The sequence below is a fragment of the Lactuca virosa genome, chromosome 7 (genome assembly GCF_052849685.1).
Source record: "Lactuca virosa cultivar CGN04683 chromosome 7, Lactuca_virosa_CGN04683_v6, whole genome shotgun sequence".
NCBI classification, from domain to species: domain Eukaryota; kingdom Viridiplantae; phylum Streptophyta; class Magnoliopsida; order Asterales; family Asteraceae; genus Lactuca; species Lactuca virosa.
Window position 1 is genome coordinate 64,440,248 of NC_136432.1, and position 21,397 is coordinate 64,461,644.

The following is a 21,397-nucleotide window of genomic DNA, read 5'->3' on the forward strand; positions in this document are numbered from 1 at the left end:
TAAAAGGCCTTAATGATCCATAAAGTTGCTAACTTTATGGATCCCATGCATGCTACCCAACCCTAATCACGGAGAAAAGTGAATAAAACTTATATCTAGCATGCATAAGTGAGAAAGGCAAGAGATTTAGGACTTACAAAGGTCCATAAACAATACAAGGTGGTGGGGAGGAGACTTGCTTGCCAAGATAGCTCTTCAAGGTCACAATGGACGCTAACTTCGATTTGGAAGGAGGGAGGTGATGGAGGTTGAGGTTGTGCAAATCCTAGCCCCTCACTTCCCTTAAATAGGGCACAAAACACAAAATTAGGGTTAACCCGTTGTCACGTTGTGACCTCCTATATGTCACGTTGTGACCCACAAGGATGGAAACGTATTTTTGTATCGATGGTCACGTTGTGAGGCTTCCTTCCTTACGTCGTGACCATTCATAAATTGTGGTTTTACACCCTTAATTGAATCAAAAGCATAAAAATATCGAATAGCTGAATTAAGTTTTACAAATATCATTATTAATTTATAAGGGATTTTCTAACATGTGCCCTAAGGGTACATATAAGAAATTTTAATTATGGTAATTATTAGACATGGTAAATATTAGACGTGTATTATTATTGGAATCAAGATTTCACATTAATTAACTTCCTATTTTGTTTTTATTTTAATTTTCACTTTTATTATTTCCTTATAATTTTCCCAACTAAAACATATGCACTAGCACTAAATTATTCATTTTTAGTTTCCTCTTAAATTTTTTATATACTAATATTTTTGGATTTTTTTTTGGTGATGATATCACTTTGTCACTTTTATCAAATAACGAGGAGGATTTAGAAAGCATTTGGCAAGCATTACATATGAAAGAACTGAAAGAACGTATATTTTTGGATCTGAATGAGGTTCCTACTGAAGAAAACTCGATAGATGCTCAATATGAAAAAACTGTTATCGAAGAAGAAGAACAAAGTCAAAACAACAACGCAATTTTTGATGAACCGTTCGTTGGTCAATGTTTTCTAAGTGGAGAAGATGCTCTTGTTTTTTTTATCAAAATTATGCGAGAAATAATGAGTTTTTGGTTCGAAAAGGAAGGTTCGTGAACACGAAAACGGAAGAAAGGAAAAGACGTGACTTTTTTTTATCACCATGAAGGAAAGCTGGAGTTTAAAAAAAATATTTCACAAAAATACCAAAGAACCCTAGTTTATACAAGATGTGAATGCAATGCCCACGTGTGTATAACATTGAGAAGAATTAACGAAGTTTTCTCCGAAGAGTGGCAAGTCACCAAGTTTGTTGCGGAGGATAATCATGTTGTGTTGTCTACTCAAGAGGTTCGATTTTTACCATCTTACCGTAATATTACATTAGAGAATGAAAACCATATACTTTTATTAAAAGAAGGGGGTTTGTCTATTACATAAATTATGAGGGTGATGGAGCTTGAAATGAATGTGAGACATGGAGAACTTTCTTTTCTTAAGAAGGATGTGTATAACCTTTTTACCAAAAATCATAAACTACACTCACAAAATGATGCAAGGGAGCTTTTGGAGTATTGTAAAAGTGCTAAAAGTGAAAATCTTAATTTTCAATATGCATTTACACTAGATAGTGAAAATAGGCTAGAACATATTTTTCAGTGTCATGCTCATTGTTTTGAATTGTACCAAAAATACGGAGATGTTGTAGTAAATGATACTACATACAAGGTGACTTCATACGACATGCTATTTGACATATTTGTTGGTATTGACAATCATGGAAGAACTATATTGATTGGTTATGCGCTTCTACGTAACGAGAAACTAAACACGATTTAATGGTTCTTTAAGGTAACTATGTTTTTGTTTTAGTATGTAACTAAGTTTCTTAAAATTATTTTATTTTCAGAATTTTGTGCAATTGATGAAAAGTCACCGAAAATGATATGACCGATCAAGATCCTTGGATGAAAAAAGCAATTGAAATGGAGATGCCTTATACTAAACATGCATTTTGCATATGGCATATCACCATTAAGTTTAGTAGTTGGTTTACTTCGGTCCTATAAACTAAGTACTCAAGTTGGTGCACCGAATTTTGCAACTTATATAAGTTAGACTCGGCTAAAGTATTTGAGCAACAATGACCATTAGACATTGTAAAATACAATCTCGAAAATAATAAACATGTGATAGCGTTGTACCAAATTAAAACATTATGGGTTCCAACTTATCTTCGTGACTTTTTCTTTGGTGGCATGACGACTACCGGAAGATCGGAGAGCATAAATTCGTTTATAAAAAAAAGTTTATATCTTCTCATACATGTCTAAAGGAGTTTATTAGACAAATGAGTATTGGTATTACTTTACTACATTTTATTTTAGTTTAAACATTTTTTTATTAATCTTTTTACTCATACTTGTACATGTTGATCTTGCCATTGAAGATGTTGGGCATAAACAAATGCATGATGTTATGTTGGCAAAATATCAAGAGTCGCATTTTAGATCATTATCACCGTTAGAAAAACAAGGTTACCAATTTTTGACTCCATTTGCATTCAAAAAGTTCGAAGAACAATTTGTTCAAGTGATTCAATATTCAGTTCGGGAAGAAAATGTCACAAGTTTTATTGGCAAACATTACAAAGCGGCTCGATGTCATCAGGTGGTTTGGGATGGTAAGATGGCTAAATGCACTTGCAAAAACTTTAAATTTGTCGGGATAGTTTGTCGTCGTATCTTAAGTGTATTTCTCCATAAGGGTTGCTTTGAAATTCCTTCTAGTTATTGGCTATCACGGTGAAGTTGGGAAGAAGCTCAATTTACTGTAATCTCTCGATTACACCATCAAGGAAATTTTGATGTTTCATCATCTTGTGGAAACAATAGTCATCTTGTAACTAATGCAATTGCGTTGGTTCAATGCCCTAGTATCTCAAAAACAAAAGGACGGCCTAAGCAAAAGCGAATGAGAAGTGGAAAGGAATTAACGAGACAAGTAAAGCGTTGCAGACTTTGCAAAACTGCTAGTCACAACTTCGGCACATGTCCAGAGCGTGAGGCTAATAATTCTCAACAAGTGGCTAAAAGAAAGAAACTTGATATGCAAACAGAAGATTTCAATCCAATCTTTCACTTTAAATGTTAAATTGTAAAATTACTATTAAACTCTATTTTTTGTTTTCATATGAGAATACTTATCAGTTTCAATTCTCATCTTTTATTTTAAATGCTTACTAAATGTTTGTTAAATGCACCTCGTCGTTATGATAAAGATGGTGAACTTATCTCCCTATTATAATAAATGAATATGTTTATTCACCTATTGACAAGTGTCATACTATGAGAACTTCTCATTAATATTATATGTCACATATCATGCCACTTGTCAATCTATTAATTACCCATTTCAAATTTTCAAATTTTAAATTTCTCACTCTAATTACATTAAATTAATAATTGATTCTTCATTTTAAAGTTTCTCACTCTAATTATATTAAATTAATAACATTATATTAAAAAATAAAATAAAATTAATACAGATTATAAGGTGATATAACTTCGCATTTTTATTTAAATCAACGATTATAATTTTATATAACTAAAAAAATATCTCTTAAATAATAATTTATTTAAAATAATTGATTAATATTTTTGATTTTTTAATATAAAAGTTTAATTATTTTTATAACCGTGATTCTCAAGAGTTATAAACTAGTATGATATAAAAGAGAAATTCAAAAATATAATATATAAATCATCCAATGGAACGGAGGAAATTTTTTGAGGGAACTAAAAATCTAGAATATAGTACCATTTCATACGATTTTAGTAGGGAAGATTAAAAGGAAATAATAAAAATATATATTTGGAAAAAAAAACAAAAAAAACAAAGCAAAATAGGAAGCTAATGAATGTGAAATCGTAATAATATTTAGATATGTCTAATATTTACCATAACTAAAATTTTTTACATGTGCCCTAACCATTAGGAAACATGTTAGAAAATCTCAATTTATAATACTAATATAACTTATCAAAATTTTGTGGATTTATTTTGATAATATTTTCGAAAACATGAAAATACTTTATACAAAGAATAGATATATAAATCCCAAAAGTTGTGAAACATGGGTTATTACTTATTATAATACAGCTATAATGAAATTGTGAAGCATGGTTATGTGTTTCATGACTATTTGACGAAGCATGGTTTCGTGTTTCATGACTAGTCGACGTGGCAAATTGTACTCCAAAAGCTGCATTCAAACTTCAAAGACTTGAAATACGTTTCTAGAACAGATGAGCATTTAGCATATTCAAAGAATTGAATTTCTATGTTAGAAAAACATAGATAAATCAAATTGGTGTTCTTACTCCCACTTGATTTTTTCATTATAATTAGCACATAGGCCTGATCCTAATCCGTTTCATAAGTTGATTTTCAACGACAATAATGATAACGGTTAGGTACCTGATGTGCACAGAAGTACCTATTAGTTTTAAATTTATAACCTAACGAACTTAACTAGCTAAAATGCACCTAGGCAGTGTACCTAATCGAATTATAGAATAATTAAGGTAAGTCGGGTGTCGATCACAGGGAACAAATTTAGTTAACTAACCTAATTACTAAAAATTACCCTAAAATAAACAAAGATTTAAATTGGTTTTTATCTGATTTTACAAGTTCAGACAAACTTTAACAATTAACTGACGGTTTTAATCAATATTCTAAAAACACTTCCGTTTTGTTCGAATTCACTTCTTCTCTATGGTTAGCTAGTAATTATGGATAATTAACGTTGGTTACCAATTATTATATTATTAGTAATTTAAGTCCAAATTTACTAATATTTAACTAATTCATGTAAAACTATGCATGGTCATACATAATCAAACACAGAATCAGTTATTGACTATGAATGGAGCTATGTAAGATTTATTAAGCAAACAAAATTATGGTCATAATTTATGTTCTCCAGTACAGCTAATCTAATTACTTCAATTACTTATCTAAGGTTTTGTCGATCCTAGCTCTAGCAATTTAATGGTCACTAAATCAACTTCATGCAATTTAATAATCACTAAGCTACACAGAACATGAATTCAAGCAATTTAAGTATCAAATATTAGCATGCTAGATATTAACAATCAAATACAAGCACATAACCAACTAGTAAAATTAACAATTAATAAACTAATCCATGAAGTTGAAGCTTCATCTAGCTAAACAGAAGCAGCTAGATTCAGCTACTCATGGCTGAAATCAAACACATAAATTCAACAAACAAATAAGAACATAGTTGAATGTACCAAACTAAGTAATGGCTATGATCTTCAATCAATTCTTCTTCCTTGGATGCTTTACACTTGAATTCTCTGGCTTATTTTTCTCCAGAATTCTCTCTCTAAAACCTCCAAATCTCCAGAAGAACTCACAAATTCGTAAGTGCCAAAGATATATATATATATATATATATATATATATATATATATATATATATCCGTATCGAACGCGGATTTTGGCTTCCGAATGTTTATCTTCTAGAACATTTATGCTCCCGTCGTGAGGTCGACTTTTAGCTGAAATCTTCATCTTTATAGCTCCAATCCTCCAAAGTTCTGATCCTTGTCGCTTTTGGTTATTTTTCTTCAAGAATGCTCATTTTGGCTGCAAAAAACCATTAAATTTTATAAGTACCATATATTTGTGCATATAACCAAAATATTAATCAAAATATAATAAAATATTACCTAAAATGTGTATAAATATGGCAATATCAGTACCGTTATATTTGTTGTTAGATAAATATACAAGGTCAATACAAATTAACGAACTAAAATTCTAATTTTACGTCGAAACGTTAACCATCTTGAATTTATACCAAAACATACATAAAATTAAGCACATAAAAAAAGTTTTTTTTAAGTTAATGAATGAAAGTTATTAAGAAAAATCAGATTATATTACTACGGATGATAAACAAGAAAGTTTATAAAATGGTATCGTAAAGTGATATTTTACAAAGTTGAAAGTAATAGGGTCAAAGTAACATTTTACAAAGTAGAATGAAATGTCATTATACAATATATTTAAAAAAAATTACAGGGTGTAAAATATCATTTCATAAAGTAGAGGGGTGACAAATGTTTGTGGAAACATCCATAATTGTATCGTTGCTATTAATTTGTCTGCCGCATGTTGCAGCAAGGACAATCCTTTCATAAGTTGAATTTTGACGATCATATTTGTAAAAGTTAGATATTGCCTTATTTGTTGGTAGGTAAATATGCAAGATCAGCATTGACTAACTCTAATTTATGCAATCAAATGAAACATATTATAAGTGACTCAATTCATTCGTAATACTTGTATGTAAAAATATGTATGGAACTGTACACAATATTTACATCGAATTGTACTTGAACGTGACTCATATGTATAAAACGTACATAAAAAACGTAAAAAATTACATCGAAAAAACAAGTATTTTTTCTTTTAAATTAAAACGAACGAAAGTATTAAATTTATGTTGGAAAAGACTAGTACTTTTAAAAAAAAATAATTAACGAACAAAGTTCTAAATTTACGTCGCAACACTGACCATCTCGAATTTATACCGACACATAGATAAAAATAAACACGTAAAAAGTTAGTTTTTTATGTTAACTAAATAAATTTATTAAGAAAAATCAAAGTATGTATATTACAGGGGTGAACACAAAAGTTTAGAAAATTTTTACAAAGTTCAAAATAGATAGATTAAAATAATATTTTAAAATTTAGAGGGAGAGGGAAGGGGGGGGGGGGAGATGCTGATTTACAAATTATTTTAAAGAATGTAAATATCATTTTAGAAAGTGAAGGAAGCAAACCGTAGATGGAAACACTCGATGAAGTTACCTTTTAAGTTACCTTTTAACAGAGATATAATTCGTAGTTTCTCATTTTTTAGAAAAATATTAAGAAATATTCTAATATTTTTGGTCACTTTACGAAATAGTCACAAGTTAATTTTTTCAATATAAAAAATTCCTAAAAATCAGTAAATATATTGCATTATGAACCTTTTCTCATAGTTCAGCAGGTGACAAATTAATTTTCTACTATTTTGTAATTTGACCCAAAATATTGAGAGTTTTCTTAGAATACTTTTATGTTTAATTTTTTTATTATGTTAGTAAAGACGAAAATAAATATATTATTTTGTAAATTGGTTATTATTAATATTATTAAATAAATGCGCATATATATATATATATATATATATATATATATATATATATATATATATATATATATATATATATATATATATATATATATATATACACACGTGAAACATATGTATAGATATAACAAATGCAAATGATAAACGAAATTATATATTTTTACATCTTAGAAAACGTTTTTAAAGTCTTTTTTTTCATTTAAGCATATTTATATGTATTATTAAGTACATGTATAAAAATATGTAAATGAAACAAGAACTTTAAAAACAATTTTCTAAGATGTAAAAATATATAATTTCGTTTTTCATTTGCATTTGTTATATCTATACATATGTTTTACGTGTGTGTGTGTATATATATATATATATATATATATATATATATATATATATATATATATATATATATATATATATATATATATAGAGAGAGAGAGAGGAAGGATCATTTGAGAACCTATAGTTTTCGAGAACCCGAAAACCAAACAATGACCGTCAGATCAAAATAATAGATGGTCAAGATGATTTGTGACATTTTTGTAAAAACTTGGAAATAAAAAGCACGGGGGTATCTTATTTTAATTTGTCGAAGGGCATTTTAGGGATAGATAACTTATACCTGATCCCGTCAAACCCTTTCCTTATATTATTTCTATCTCTATTCGTCATCAAATCTCTCTCCCTTTCACGTTCTTCATTGACGACCAAAGACGATTGCCTCCTCCATCATCCGTCATCGATCGCCTCCCTCCTCCCTTCACCGGCCACCTCTACCTCTGTCGATCGCCACACTCCTTGATCTCACGTTCTTCATAGAAAAAACTCAATGGAAGATGCTTTGATTTTGAATCGGTTTGTCTACCATTATTGCACATCCGTTCTCCCTTTTTCTCTATCATCATTGGAATACTACACTACGATCGAGATCTCTCTTCTTCCTCTGTCGTTGCGCCTTCATCACCAGATATGTTTCTCCTACACATCGATCTGATTTGGTAAACGTCTTTATATCTATATCGATTTCTGATTTTTTTGATTCAATCATGATGGCTTCGATCTGACCTACTGCCTTTACTTTCTGTGTATTGTAAGTCCACTAGATGAAACCAACACCTGTGTAAAAGGAGAAATAGAAGTATTAGGGAAATTTTTTGATGATCGATAGAATACCAGATTGTTGTTCCTCTTGAGAACTCTATTCTTTGAGATTTTTACTTTTGAATATTGTATTAGTTCCGTTCACGTTGATGGATTTTCACCCGTTCGGAGTTGGAAAATATCTTTTGTTTGTTTTTAGCACACAACGTGTTTGTTGAAATACTTCAAAGGATGTTTTCACCATTTACATTTGTTAATTGTGCTTCTGTATTGGTAATTTCATCCCACTAACTATTGTTCTTGTGACCTGCCACCTGAGGATATTTCCAAACCAAATGATTGGCAAGATTTTGTTGACCAGCTAATCACTAAAGATGATGCTACAACACCAAATTAGGAAAATATTTGTTAACTATTAGAAGTTAACTTGGAAATCCACATTTACTTTATCTGTTAAGTCGTGCTTTATGTCATAAGTAAAGAAGAAGTGGTATGTAAGATAGTTTAGGAAGATTAAATATATAGCTTAATGTTTGATTTTGGAATCTGATTCTTTTGGCATAAAAACTAAATGTAAAAAAACATTGATTGCTTTTGTATAACTTTAGCTCAATGTTTGATTTGTTCATTTGTTCTTAACAGGAACTAGTGAAACACACGATGGAAATAACACATCGAAAAGAAAGAGGGGGAGACCACAAAACTTACAATTTCAAACGCCAAATGGTTCATTAGAAGGTGTGATTAAACTTGTTATTCTCTTTTTAGAGCTTTAATCATCTAGCAAACAAAAATATTTCAGATGCTTTATTGGGTTTAATGGGAATACGACTTAATCTGGTAACCTTTATATGAGTGTTTCTTTTACACTTAATGTAGAAAGAAGTTATAATAGAGAAAATTCGGGAAAGGAGGCTTTCCGCTTTAAGTCCGAAATGTTTTATGAATTTGGCCTTATTACCGTTTCCTTTATTTTTGCGTTCAATTTCCCCAATATAGTCATCTTTTGGCACATAGACTTTTTTCTCTAGGGTTTCGTGGTTATAAATGAGAGTATCTGGATGGATTATAAGGTGATTTTGATTGTGCATTTCATTTTTGTTACCAGGTAGCTTTTGGGATTCATGTTTTAGAATTGTTATGTCAGCAGCCAGGAAGCATCAACTCTTATAGCTTAATTTCCATGGGTATTTGTAAGTCTCACTTTTCTTTATGTTATTGCATTCGAAATTACCAAATTAAGTGAATTTATTTTTCTAGATATAGAAAAACAAATGAGATATCAAATATTTTATAAAGATAAATTCACCTAAAATTCTTATTTTTATATATTCACATATCGTATATTCGCATGCGAATATAATGTGGTATATTCACATGTTAACAATACATGATATATTCACATATCACCTAAAATTATTATTTTTACTACTAGAGCTATGTGTTTGATTGCTTTGTTGAAAAAATCATCTTGTTTCCCTGTTTGCTCACAATAAGTTACTTATTTGATCATCTTTAAAAGCATTTAAGTTTAGTTTATATGTAAATCACACGTGAATCACATATGAATTACATGTGATTCACATGTAAATTACATGTAATATACATATGAATCACATGTAAATCACGAGTGAACACATATGAATTACATGTGATTCACATGTAAATAACATGTAATTCACATATGAATTACATGTGATTCACATATAAATAACATGTAATATTCACATATGAATTACATGTGATTCACATGTAAATAACATGTGATTCACATGTAAATCACATGTAATTCACATATGAATTACATGTGATTCACATGTATATTACATGTAATTCACATATGATTCACATGTAAATCACGAGTGAACACATATGAATTACATGTGATTCACATGTAAATCACATGTAATTCACATATGAATCACATGTAAATTACATATAATTCACATATGAATCACATGTGATTCACACATATGAATTACATGTGATTTACATGTAATTCACATATGAATTATATGAATCGCATATGAATTATGTATATATGCACACATGCATTTTGTGTGGGTATTCTTCGCTAATATTTAATTTTTTTTTTGTGAATTTCATATTTGAATCTTAAAAGATACAGTTACATGTGAATATCACATTATATAATCACATATTAATCTTACATGATATATACATATATATATATATATATATATATATATATATATATATATATATATTATGAGTGTTCCTGCATTAATCAAAATGTTTTTTTATTTTTTGTAGATTTGGAAGAATTTGTGAAAAAAATTGAAGATGTGAAAAGTGAAAAATTGAAGAAAATATGTAAATATTCACACGAATACATGAAAAAGCTTTGAAATTTTGTAGCATTTTTTATTGTATATTTAATTTTGTATCGAATAAAATACTTGTATAATTGTGTTTATAGAATAGTAATAAAAATGAGTTTTTTTATAACTTAGTTATGAATATTATAGTATAAGAAATATGCATATATGCACTTGAAAAAAATATGCATATATACACCTAAAATGTTGATTTTTTTTTTGTTAAAAAAATTATAGTTTTTTTTTAAATATTCCAGTTTTTTTTAATTTACTGTTTCAAAAACGTTGCAGTTTTTTTTTAAATAAAAAGTTTTCAAGTTTTTTTTTAAATTCATGTTTTCTTAAAAATTTTAAAAAAATCTGCATTTTAAAAAAAACGAAAAAAAAATCCGAAAATTAAATTAATTATGTTAATTTTTAGATATTTTAATTAATATTTCTAAGAACACAAAAATTAAACATTAAATTAGATAGGTAAGATGACAATCATGCCCTTAATTAGTTAATTTTGATCTAACGCTCCACCTTTAGTTCTCGGGTTCTCGGGAAACTATGAGTTCTCAACGGATCTCACTCCTATATATATATATATATATATATATATATATATATATATATATATATATATATATATATATATATATATATATATATATATATATATATATATATATATATATATATATATGCCTAGGTTATTCTATTCAAAGTAATTATTGTGTTATTGTATGCATAACTGTGGGCCAATCAATTTTACTTATTTTAAGAAAGTGATTAATATATATTATTGAATTAAATGTAATTGAAAAATATCATCTAATTTAATTACAAGGGTATTTTAGTCAATTAATATAGATTTAATAAAGGAAAATTGCATATTTTAAGGGATCATAGATTCTATTAATTTTAAAAATCCGATTTTACGAATTATAGCTATTTTAATTCGGACATTCTGACAGAATATGTTTATTTATTTAATTATTTACTCAAAAATAAAAATATTCTTGAACCATAAAAAATAAAAATGTTCTTGAACTATTTCTTGATCATGAATTTAAAAACTTCTTGTAGAATAACAAATTCTTGAACAATAAATTGAAGAATAAAAAAAAATACATTATTTCTTATAGTATACGGGTAACAATTGTTAAGAATTACATTTATTGTTAAAGAATAAAACTAAAAAAAACTTTCAAAACATGAAAGAAAACATCAAAATCTAACAACGACTAATACATTTTAAAAGAATAATGTGGTCCGTTTCAATTTTGTGGTCCGTTCTTCAAGCATCAACTTCTGTGATACCAACAGAATAGGAATTCGTGATTCCATTCCAACAGAATTGGAATTCGTGATTCCATTCCAATAGAATTAGAATCTCACCAATATCATCTATTGAATCATCTACATAAACATACATGATACCTTTTTAGAATTCAACCTTGTCAAGATCCTGCACTGTCCATATAAATGAAGTGTTAAATCAGAAAAAAAACATAAATTGAAATATGAATCAATTCATAAAATGCAGCCAAACAAATTGGAATTACCTCATAAGCCTCGTTTTTTCAAAGCCTGCAAACACTTTCAAATTGAACATATTAAAATAAAACATCAAATCCATCTATTTTAATATGTCTTTCTAGGAACCCACACAATTGATAGTCTTGCACAACATTATCATAACATAATAGAATATGATAAAAAGCTTTCAATAATTAAAAAGCATTAAGTAAAATGTAAACAATTACAGTGGTCAAAATAATCACCTTTAAACAATTACTTTCATACTCCATGGGACAAATTGATCTCCACATTGTCTTCTCAATCATCGCTTTGTCTGATATTTAGTTCTCAACTATCGCTTTAATATTATGCAAAAGGAAAATGACTAATTACCAAACAGAGGAGATCTAATTAATCCAAATTATGTATCAAATAATGATTTTTCTTTTTGGAATCAAATAAACCTTAATGAACTTTGATACTACTTTTTACCGTTCATTTAATTTAAAGAAAGAAAACGAGGGATCAAACCTGTTGGAATCGACCGAACATACAAATCGCTCTACGAGAACCGATTTCTTTGAATTCAGATCGTATAGCTTCAAAAAAATCAGATTAATGTTATCACATATTTGAAAATAATCTTGAATCTAAACTATCTAATTGTAGATCATCGGTTTGTTTTGGCTACACCCACCTGCAATCGCAACACAAAAAAGAAGGGTGTGCAGCGTTCAATTCATGCTATAAGATGGAGGGTCGGCGGTAAAGAGGATGTTGGTTTTTTTTGGCCACCTGTGAGCTCTCGTAGGAAGAAGTCACCGGAGAAGGGCGTCTGCCCCTCTCTTTCTCGTCTTTTCTTCTTCCTGTCAAACACAACAATCGAACGCCCCCTGGATCGGTGCTGTCCCGATGATTCTTCCCTCCGCACCTCCTCGCGATTTACCAACTATCACAGAAGCTCCGTCGACATGCCCTGTTCCTTCGTTTCCCTTACCGTCAGCATCTTCGACTGATTAGAGGAGAAGGGCGTGAAGGAGTCTTCAACCGGTGATGAAAATTGATCCTACAACGATTGATCTGATCAGTGCCGTATATAAAAGGGGGATTAGGTTAAAATCAACGTAACTAGCAAAATTATAGGGAGTATTTGCGGAAGTTATTTCTCAAATTACCTAGTTACCCTTATTAATTTATTTAATTATTGTTTTTTCTATTAAACTTTGATTGGTCCACAATCATGCATACAATAATACAATATTTAGTTAAAACACCTGAACCTATCTCTATATGAAAAAAGTATTTATATAAATTTATAAAAAATTTCTTTTTCATATGAAAAATGTATTTATTAAAAACGTTTATGCATATATTTACTATAACATCTGAAAAAAGTATTTATAAAAAACTTTTTTAAAGTTCTTTTTTATTTAAACGTTTTTATACATGTATTTAATAATATGTTTAAGTGCAAAAGAACTTTAAAAACATTTTTAAGGTATAAAAATATATACATATGTTTTTCATATGTATTTATTATATAATTTTAATATGTATTTTAAATATATTTATATATGCAATTATTTAATAATATTAATAATAACAAATTTTAAAAATAATATATTTATTTGCGATTTAAATAAAATAATTAAAAAAACTAAAAATAAAAATCAGGGTTTTTGGAGAAAAGTCTTAATATTTTGGGTTCGTTTACAAAATAGTCCCAACTTAATTTATTGTCGGCTGAACTAGGAGAAAAAGGTCATAATGCAATATTTTATCGGTTTTTAAGACTTTTTTTGTAAAAAGTTAATTTGAGACTATTTCGTAAAATGGTTTAAAATATTGTGACTTTTCAGTAGATTTCCGTTTTTCTAACTAGCTTAATGGTAGTTGTTTATATAAACTAGTATTTTTCCCACAGCGCGTTGCGTCTACGCAAATACTTTTTGTAAATTGAATTTTGACGAATGTATTGATAAAAATTAGGTGTCGTTGCATTCGTTGGTAGATAAATATACAATGACGGTACCACTGAGAAAACTGCCGGTGGATGCGGTAAATACGGAAGTTTAGAAAGTCGAGTGGATGAAAAAGAACGAAAATGGTCAAAATATTTACATCGAAATGTAAAGAAATTCGAATTTGTACTAACACGTTCATAAAAATAAGCAAGTAAGATTATTTATTTTAAACTAGTAAAAAAAACCCGGGCATCGACTCGCGTCGTTATTTTTTGAAAACCTTTTTTCCAATTACGGCATCGTACTTTGAAAGGTTTATTTACCTATAGTAGCAACGTTCTTACATAGTGCTACAAAGACTTTATTTGATATCTATTTCTATTATTGGTAATTAAAAATATGTGTTGTCATTTGAGGAAAATAAGGTCGTATAATTGAATATCGAAGGTGGGGGACCAAAAGCGGCATCTCCACAAACTAATGTGGTAAAAACTTGAGGTTTCACTTTTGGTAAATGCCAGGGACCAAAAGATTGAAACTCTTGAACTCTTTGTGGCTAGCAGTAGAGAATATCGAAGTTGGGGGACCAAAATTGCCAACTTCACAAACTTATGTGACAAAAAGTTAAGGTGGGATCAAAAGTAGCATAGTGTAGAAACTTTTGTGGCAAAACTTTGAAAAAGTTAAGGAGGGACCAAAAGTGGCAAAGTGTAAAAAGTTGAGGAGGGACCAAAAGTGGCAAAGTATTGAAACTTTTGTGGCAAACCTTTGAAAAAGTTGAAGAGGGACCAGAAGTGTGGCAAAGTGTTAAAACTTTTGTAGCAAAACTTATAATAATAGAAAATGTACTATTCCTAAGACCATTGTGCTTATATATATATATATATATATATATATATATATATATATATATATAATTTGCATGGACTTAATCTTTCAAAATGATAAACCTTTGTTGTAGGGATGAAATCTGCTAAAATATAAAATATTTAAATTGCAAGAACTAAATTTGCCAAAAATATAAAACCTTTTTCGTCTAGACTAAATCTGCCAAAATGTATAACCTTTTTTGTAAGCGTTAAATATGCCAAAATGTAAAACCATTGTTTGTAGGGACTAAATCTGTCAAAATGGAAACCTTTGTTGTAGAGACTAAATCTACCAAAATATATAACAAATATGGGACTAAGAGTGTAAAGGGTGGAAAGAGTTGTGGCTAATTTTTGAAAGCCACAAACTTTACTATTCCTAATCTCAATGAGCTTAGATGTGTCAAAATGGAAAACCTTTGTTGTAGGGATTAAATTTGCCAAAATATAAAACATTTAAACTATAGGGACTAAATATGCCAAAAATGTAAAACCTATTTTTGCAGGGACTAAATCTGACAAAATATAAAACCTTTGTTGCAAGGACTAAATCTGCCAAAATGTAAAACCTTTGTTTGTAGGGACTAAATCTATCAAAATGGAAACCCTTTGTTGTAGGGACTAAATCTGCCAAAATGTAAAACAAATAAGGGACTAAAGGTATAAAACTTGGAAAGAGTTGCAGCTAATTTCTAAAGGCCACAAACTTTACTATTCCTAAGCTCAATCATTTCTGTTTTAGAATAAGAGTTCTTCTATATACCACTTTTTCTCAAATATCACAAACTGATGGGTTTTATAGGTTATAACTATATCTACAATACGGAAAAGCACTTAACAATTAAGAAGAGCACATGCAATCTATAAGGATCTATGTCATAACAATTTGAAGGCAACTTACAATGAATAACAAAAACTAACATGAGCCCTATAATAATCGAAACCATTGAAAACGATTACGTACCTTAGATTTATTGTAGCAAACAAATCACTTCAAGCCTTCTTTTGTAGATCTTGGAAAGCTAGCACCAAAACTATGATGCCTCTAATGATTTATACCAAAACCCTAGAACTAGAAGACAATTGAGGAGAGAGGAGGGAGATCAAGAATTATGCTATTCTTCTGAGAACACAAGTGGCGGAAAATAGGAGACCATGGGGCCCTATTTATACCAGCTCAGGAAACCCTAGAAACCCTAATTTGAACATATAATATAATTATTTCAAATCCGGGTGGTTATCTAGTTTCCTTATAATCATGGAGGCTTCCAGAAACCCTAACAAGGGTCTCAAAAACCGTCCCCTATAGGAAGGTTCTGGAACCTCTCATTTGTTCAACTATTGAACAATAACAGTTTAGCCCTTGTACTCTCAATTAATTCTAATTAATCCCAAAACTAATTCCAATTAATTTATGATTAATTCTTAATTAATTATTATTATTTCCAATTAACATATTAATCACATAATATCTTAACAAATCGTTTATTTTAATTTATTACTCATATAATAAATCAATAAATCATCCTCTCTCTACAAATGTCATTCTGACCAAGTTCAAGTTATGAGGGCAACCAATAAAGGGCTTTGCTTCTAATTACAAGTATATACCAATTTAGTTATGAGTTTAGACATGTTAATCCAATAGTCTCCCACTTGGATAAGTTTATAACTACACTTGCAAGTATAACCTTGAACCAAACAGCAAAGTGTGCTTCCTAAGCCACTACCGAACTCGGATTCAAATTAGACATTGGACCTAAGATAAGTGATCAAATATTCATCCGTTCTTCAATATATCATATGGACACGAGACATGGATTACAATGAATCTTATTGTCCAATATTCTATTTCCCGATTTACGGATTTTTGATGACGTCATTAGACTACTAATTGCACACATCAATTTAGTCAAGGCTGGGCCCATCACTATAATTTCAACACCAAATCACCGAGGGGCCCAAAGATATCGCTTTTTTCTGTTAAGGAAAAATGAACGAATAAACTTTGACTACATAATTGTAACCCTTACTTATCAAATCATACATGACAGTATGCTTTATAACATCATGTTACTGATGCGTTTACGTAACACTAATGCACCACCGACTTGGAAATTACAACTTATGTATCTCCGTTTGAAGAATAGAAGAAATTATCGTCGTAGAATTACTCGTGATTGAATCCATGAAGTAATCTCTAAGTGTTGGTTTATCCAATACTCAAAATCTTCATTTTCTAAGTACTCATGAATATTGTAGCAGTCCCATGCAGTGTCCAATCTATATGAACAATCTACAATCGATTCATGAAAGTCTTAATTCACTACTTGCTTCCAAAAGTATGAGCGACTGTGGAACTTTGAATAATTAAAATTAATCTGGAAGTAAAATATGCAAAGTGAAAAAAAGAATAAATAATAAAAGAAGGTAGTACCCATACTCATAAATAGTTCTATATTATTTAATCACCAAAATCAATTACATTTATTTTGTTACAAAGTTTAAATCTATCAACTAACAGCTAAAACTAATATCATCTCTTAAGTCAATGCTCCTACGGTGTTGGTTGTTTTTGATCCTGCTCAGAGTCTTCATGAAAGGATCTACAAGATTATCTTCTAATGATACTCGTTTCACCAGGAGATGTCCATCTTCAACCCTATGTATGATGTAATGGTACTTTCTCTCGATATACTTGGACCTCCCATGGTTTTTCGGTTCTTTGTTCAAATCAACTGCGCCTTCATTATCAGAGAAGAGTTCCATTGGCTCTTAAATGGTCGGGACTACTTCGAGATCTCCAATGAAATTCTGCAACCAATATGCTGCCTTGGATTCCTGAATCGTTGTGATGTACTCTGATTCACAAGTAGAATCAGCCACCATCGTATGCTTGAAACTTTTCGATTTCACTGCTCCACCATTCAACAAGAAGACCCAGCCAGATTGAAAACAAAAGTTGTCTCGGTATGTTTGAAAGTTGGCGTCACTATATCTACTCACTTTTAACGTATCATTTCCGCCAAGAACTAGAAAATGTATTTTGTTCTTCGCAAATACTTAAGAATATTCTTGACTATTGTACAATTTCCTTTTCCTGGATTACCAGAAATCAACTAACCATGCTCAAAGCATAAGACACATCCAGGCAAGTACATGTCATAACATACATGATCGATCCTATAGCCGAATCATATGGGACTCGACTCATGTCATCTATTTCTAGTACAGTGAATGGGCAAATCCCATTTCTTGGAGTTCTCTATATTGAAATGCTTCAATATTTTTCCAAGTATGTACTCTGCCTAAGACCAAGAAGAAGTTTCTTTCTATCCCTGAAAATTCTTATCCCAAGAATATATGCTACTTCCCCTAGATCCTTCATAGCGAAACACTTCCCAAGCCAATATTTCACTTCTTGCAAGGTTGGAATATCATTTTCTATAAGGAGTATGTCATCAACATACAGCACTAGGAAAGTTACTATACTCCTACTAGCTTTGACATACAGACATGACTCATCCTCACTCCTAGAGAATCCAAACTATTTGACTTTCTCATGGAAACAAAGATTCCAGCTGTGAGATTCTTGTTTCAATCCATAAATGGATTTCTCAAGCTTACACACTCTATTAGGAAACTTGGCATGTACAAAACTTTCTGGATGACTCATATACACATCCTCAATTAACTTCCCATTTAGGAAATCAGTTTTAACATCCATTTTACATACCTCATAATCATAAAAGGAAGCTATGGCTAGCATAATCCTGATCGATTTGATCTTAGCCACTGGTGAGAATGTCTCGTCATAGTTGAGCCCTTAGGTTGAGTAAAGCCCTTCGCAACCAGTCGAGCTTTTAACGTGTGTACCTTTCCATCCATTTTGGTCTTCTTCTAGAAGATCCATTTGCAGCCTACCGTCTTTCGACCTGGTACATGATTAACTAAGTTCCACACTTGGTTATCATACATGGATTGGATCTCGCTTTCCATTGCCTCCTTCCATTTGGCAGCCTCAGGGCATGCCATCGCTTCCTTGTAGTTCTAATAAACGTGTCCCCTTCCATAGTAATATGGAAACCATAAAACTCAGGTCATCAGGTGGAATGCTAACTCTACTAGATCGACGAAGTGGTAACGAATTGTCGACAGGCTTAACAGGTATTTTACCCTCTGGATGAGTGCTAGTGTCATTTAAGGTTCCTTCATTGGATGATTATGGAATTTCTTCCAGATCAATAACACTCCCATTGTCCACTTTGAATATGAGCTCTCTCTCGCGAAAGACTCCTCTTCGAGATATAAAGACCATGTTCTCACTAGGTCTGTAGAACAAGTATCCAAAAGGCTTTTATGGGTAGCCAATGAAAACACTCTTCTCGGATCTAGGCTCAAGTCTGTCATGAGTTTCTCGTCTTACGAGAGCTTCACAATCCCATACCTTGATATGTGCGAGCGAGGGTACTTTCCATGTCCACGTCTCATGAGGTTTTTTGGAAACCTTGTTAGTGGGAACAAGATTTAGGATATGGGTAGCTGTCTCTAAGGCATACCCACATAAAGTTATCGGAAGAGAAGCTCGACTCATCATGGAACGAACCATATCAAGTAAGGTTCGATTACGCCTCTCGGTCACACCATTAAGTTGTGGTGTTCTGGGAGGATTCAATTGTGAAATAATTCCACATTCCTTTAGATAGTTGTGGAACTCGATACTAAGATACTCTCCACCTCTGTCAGATAGAATCATTTTTATCTTCCTGTCTAATTGATTCTCTACTTCGTGTTGCAATTCCTTGAACTTTTCAAACATTTCATATTTATGCTTGATTAAGTAAATATACCCATATATGATATAATCATCAGTAAATGTCACGTAGTAGCGATTAGCATCCCTTGTAGCAGATCTGAAGGGCCCACACACATCCGTATGTATAAGGTCCAACAATCCTTCACCTCTTTCACATGTTCCAGTGAAAGATGATTTTGTCATCTTGCCCAATAGCTAAGACTCGCATTAATCATCTAACCTTAAGTCAAATGATTCCAACATTCCATCCTTTTAGAGTTGGGCAATGCGTTTCTTGTTAATGTGCCCAAGACAACAATGCTACAAGCATGCTTTGTCTACACCATTAGACGAATGAATGTACGATACACTATTTCCCAAGTTATTAACACACATTACATTTTCATACACGCCATTATAAGGAAAACGTTTAAAAATAAAACAACCATTTTTATAAACTAAAATCGAACCATTGTCATTATCAAACAAAAAATGATATCCTTGTCTAAATGACGTGTGAAATGAAATAATGTTTCGCGTCATATATGAAGAATAACAACAATTAATCAGATCAACCCTAACATCATCAACGAGCACCAGTCCATAAGTCTTAATCTTGGTAACTGGTGATGAGCGCCTATTCCTTATGACCAGGTTCAAACTTCCATGCTCCACTTCTTCACTTTCTCTTAGTCCCTGCATATACTTAAGTTGGATAGTCTATATACTTGATGAGGAGCCAGATGGCTTGAGTTGGATAATGTATATACTTGATGAGAAATTTGTGTGTTATTGAGTTGGATAGTGTATATACTTGCAGGTACTTCCGGCAGCTTCTTCTCCAATGCCAATTTTCTCCACAGTGAAAGCAAGTGGCCTCATTTGGATCACTAACACCTAGAACATCAAAGTTGGGCTTCCCCTTTGACCCACTTCTAAATGCTCCATCATGGGCCTTACCCTTCCAGTTTGGTTGGGAGGTGTCCTTCTTCTTCTTTCCTCTGCTATGACCAATGGCCAGGACAGGAGCACTTGTCGTAGAAGGGACATGATTTTTGTTCATTTCCAATTCAGCAGTTTGCAACTAGTTGTGGAATTGGGTCAATGTCTTCTCCGTGTTGTAAGTCAAGATGAACTCATCCTAACTAGGAGGTAAGGAATTAAGGACCGTGTGAATGGCCAACACCTTGTCAAACGACACATTAAGTTTCTCCAACCTCTCCACATATCTCTGCATTCTTTGCACATGAGCGCAAACAAATTCTCCGTCCATTAGATTACACGCCAGTAGGGACTTGACGACCTCATAGCGTTCTTGTCTCGCTTTCTTGTGAAACTTTTCAGCAAGATCAACACATATTTCATATGGCCAGTGGTCATCATAGAGCTTATGTAGCTCAGGTGGCATGGTTGCAACCATTATGCAAGTGACCTTTATGGCGTCATTAGTATGTTTGTTATAAGCAACAAGTTATTCAAGAGTGACAGTCGATTCATTGAGTTCAAAAAGAGGCTTCTCAAGAACATACTCTTTGTTCTTGTAGCGTCGGTTCATCTTCAAGCTGCACATCCATTCTATGTAGTTTGGACCTGTCAGCTTTT

General features: G+C 31.1%; 1 protein-coding gene across 1 annotated transcript; it reads left to right on the forward strand.

The window, feature by feature from the left end:
• Positions 1-1,427: 1,427 nt before the first annotated feature.
• On the forward strand, positions 1,428-1,823 carry LOC145126730 (protein FAR1-RELATED SEQUENCE 11-like). The gene has a single exon (XM_079062038.1). The coding sequence runs from the start codon at positions 1,428-1,430 to the stop codon at positions 1,821-1,823; it is 396 nt and encodes a 131-aa protein (XP_078918164.1).
• Positions 1,824-21,397: the final 19,574 nt, after the last annotated feature.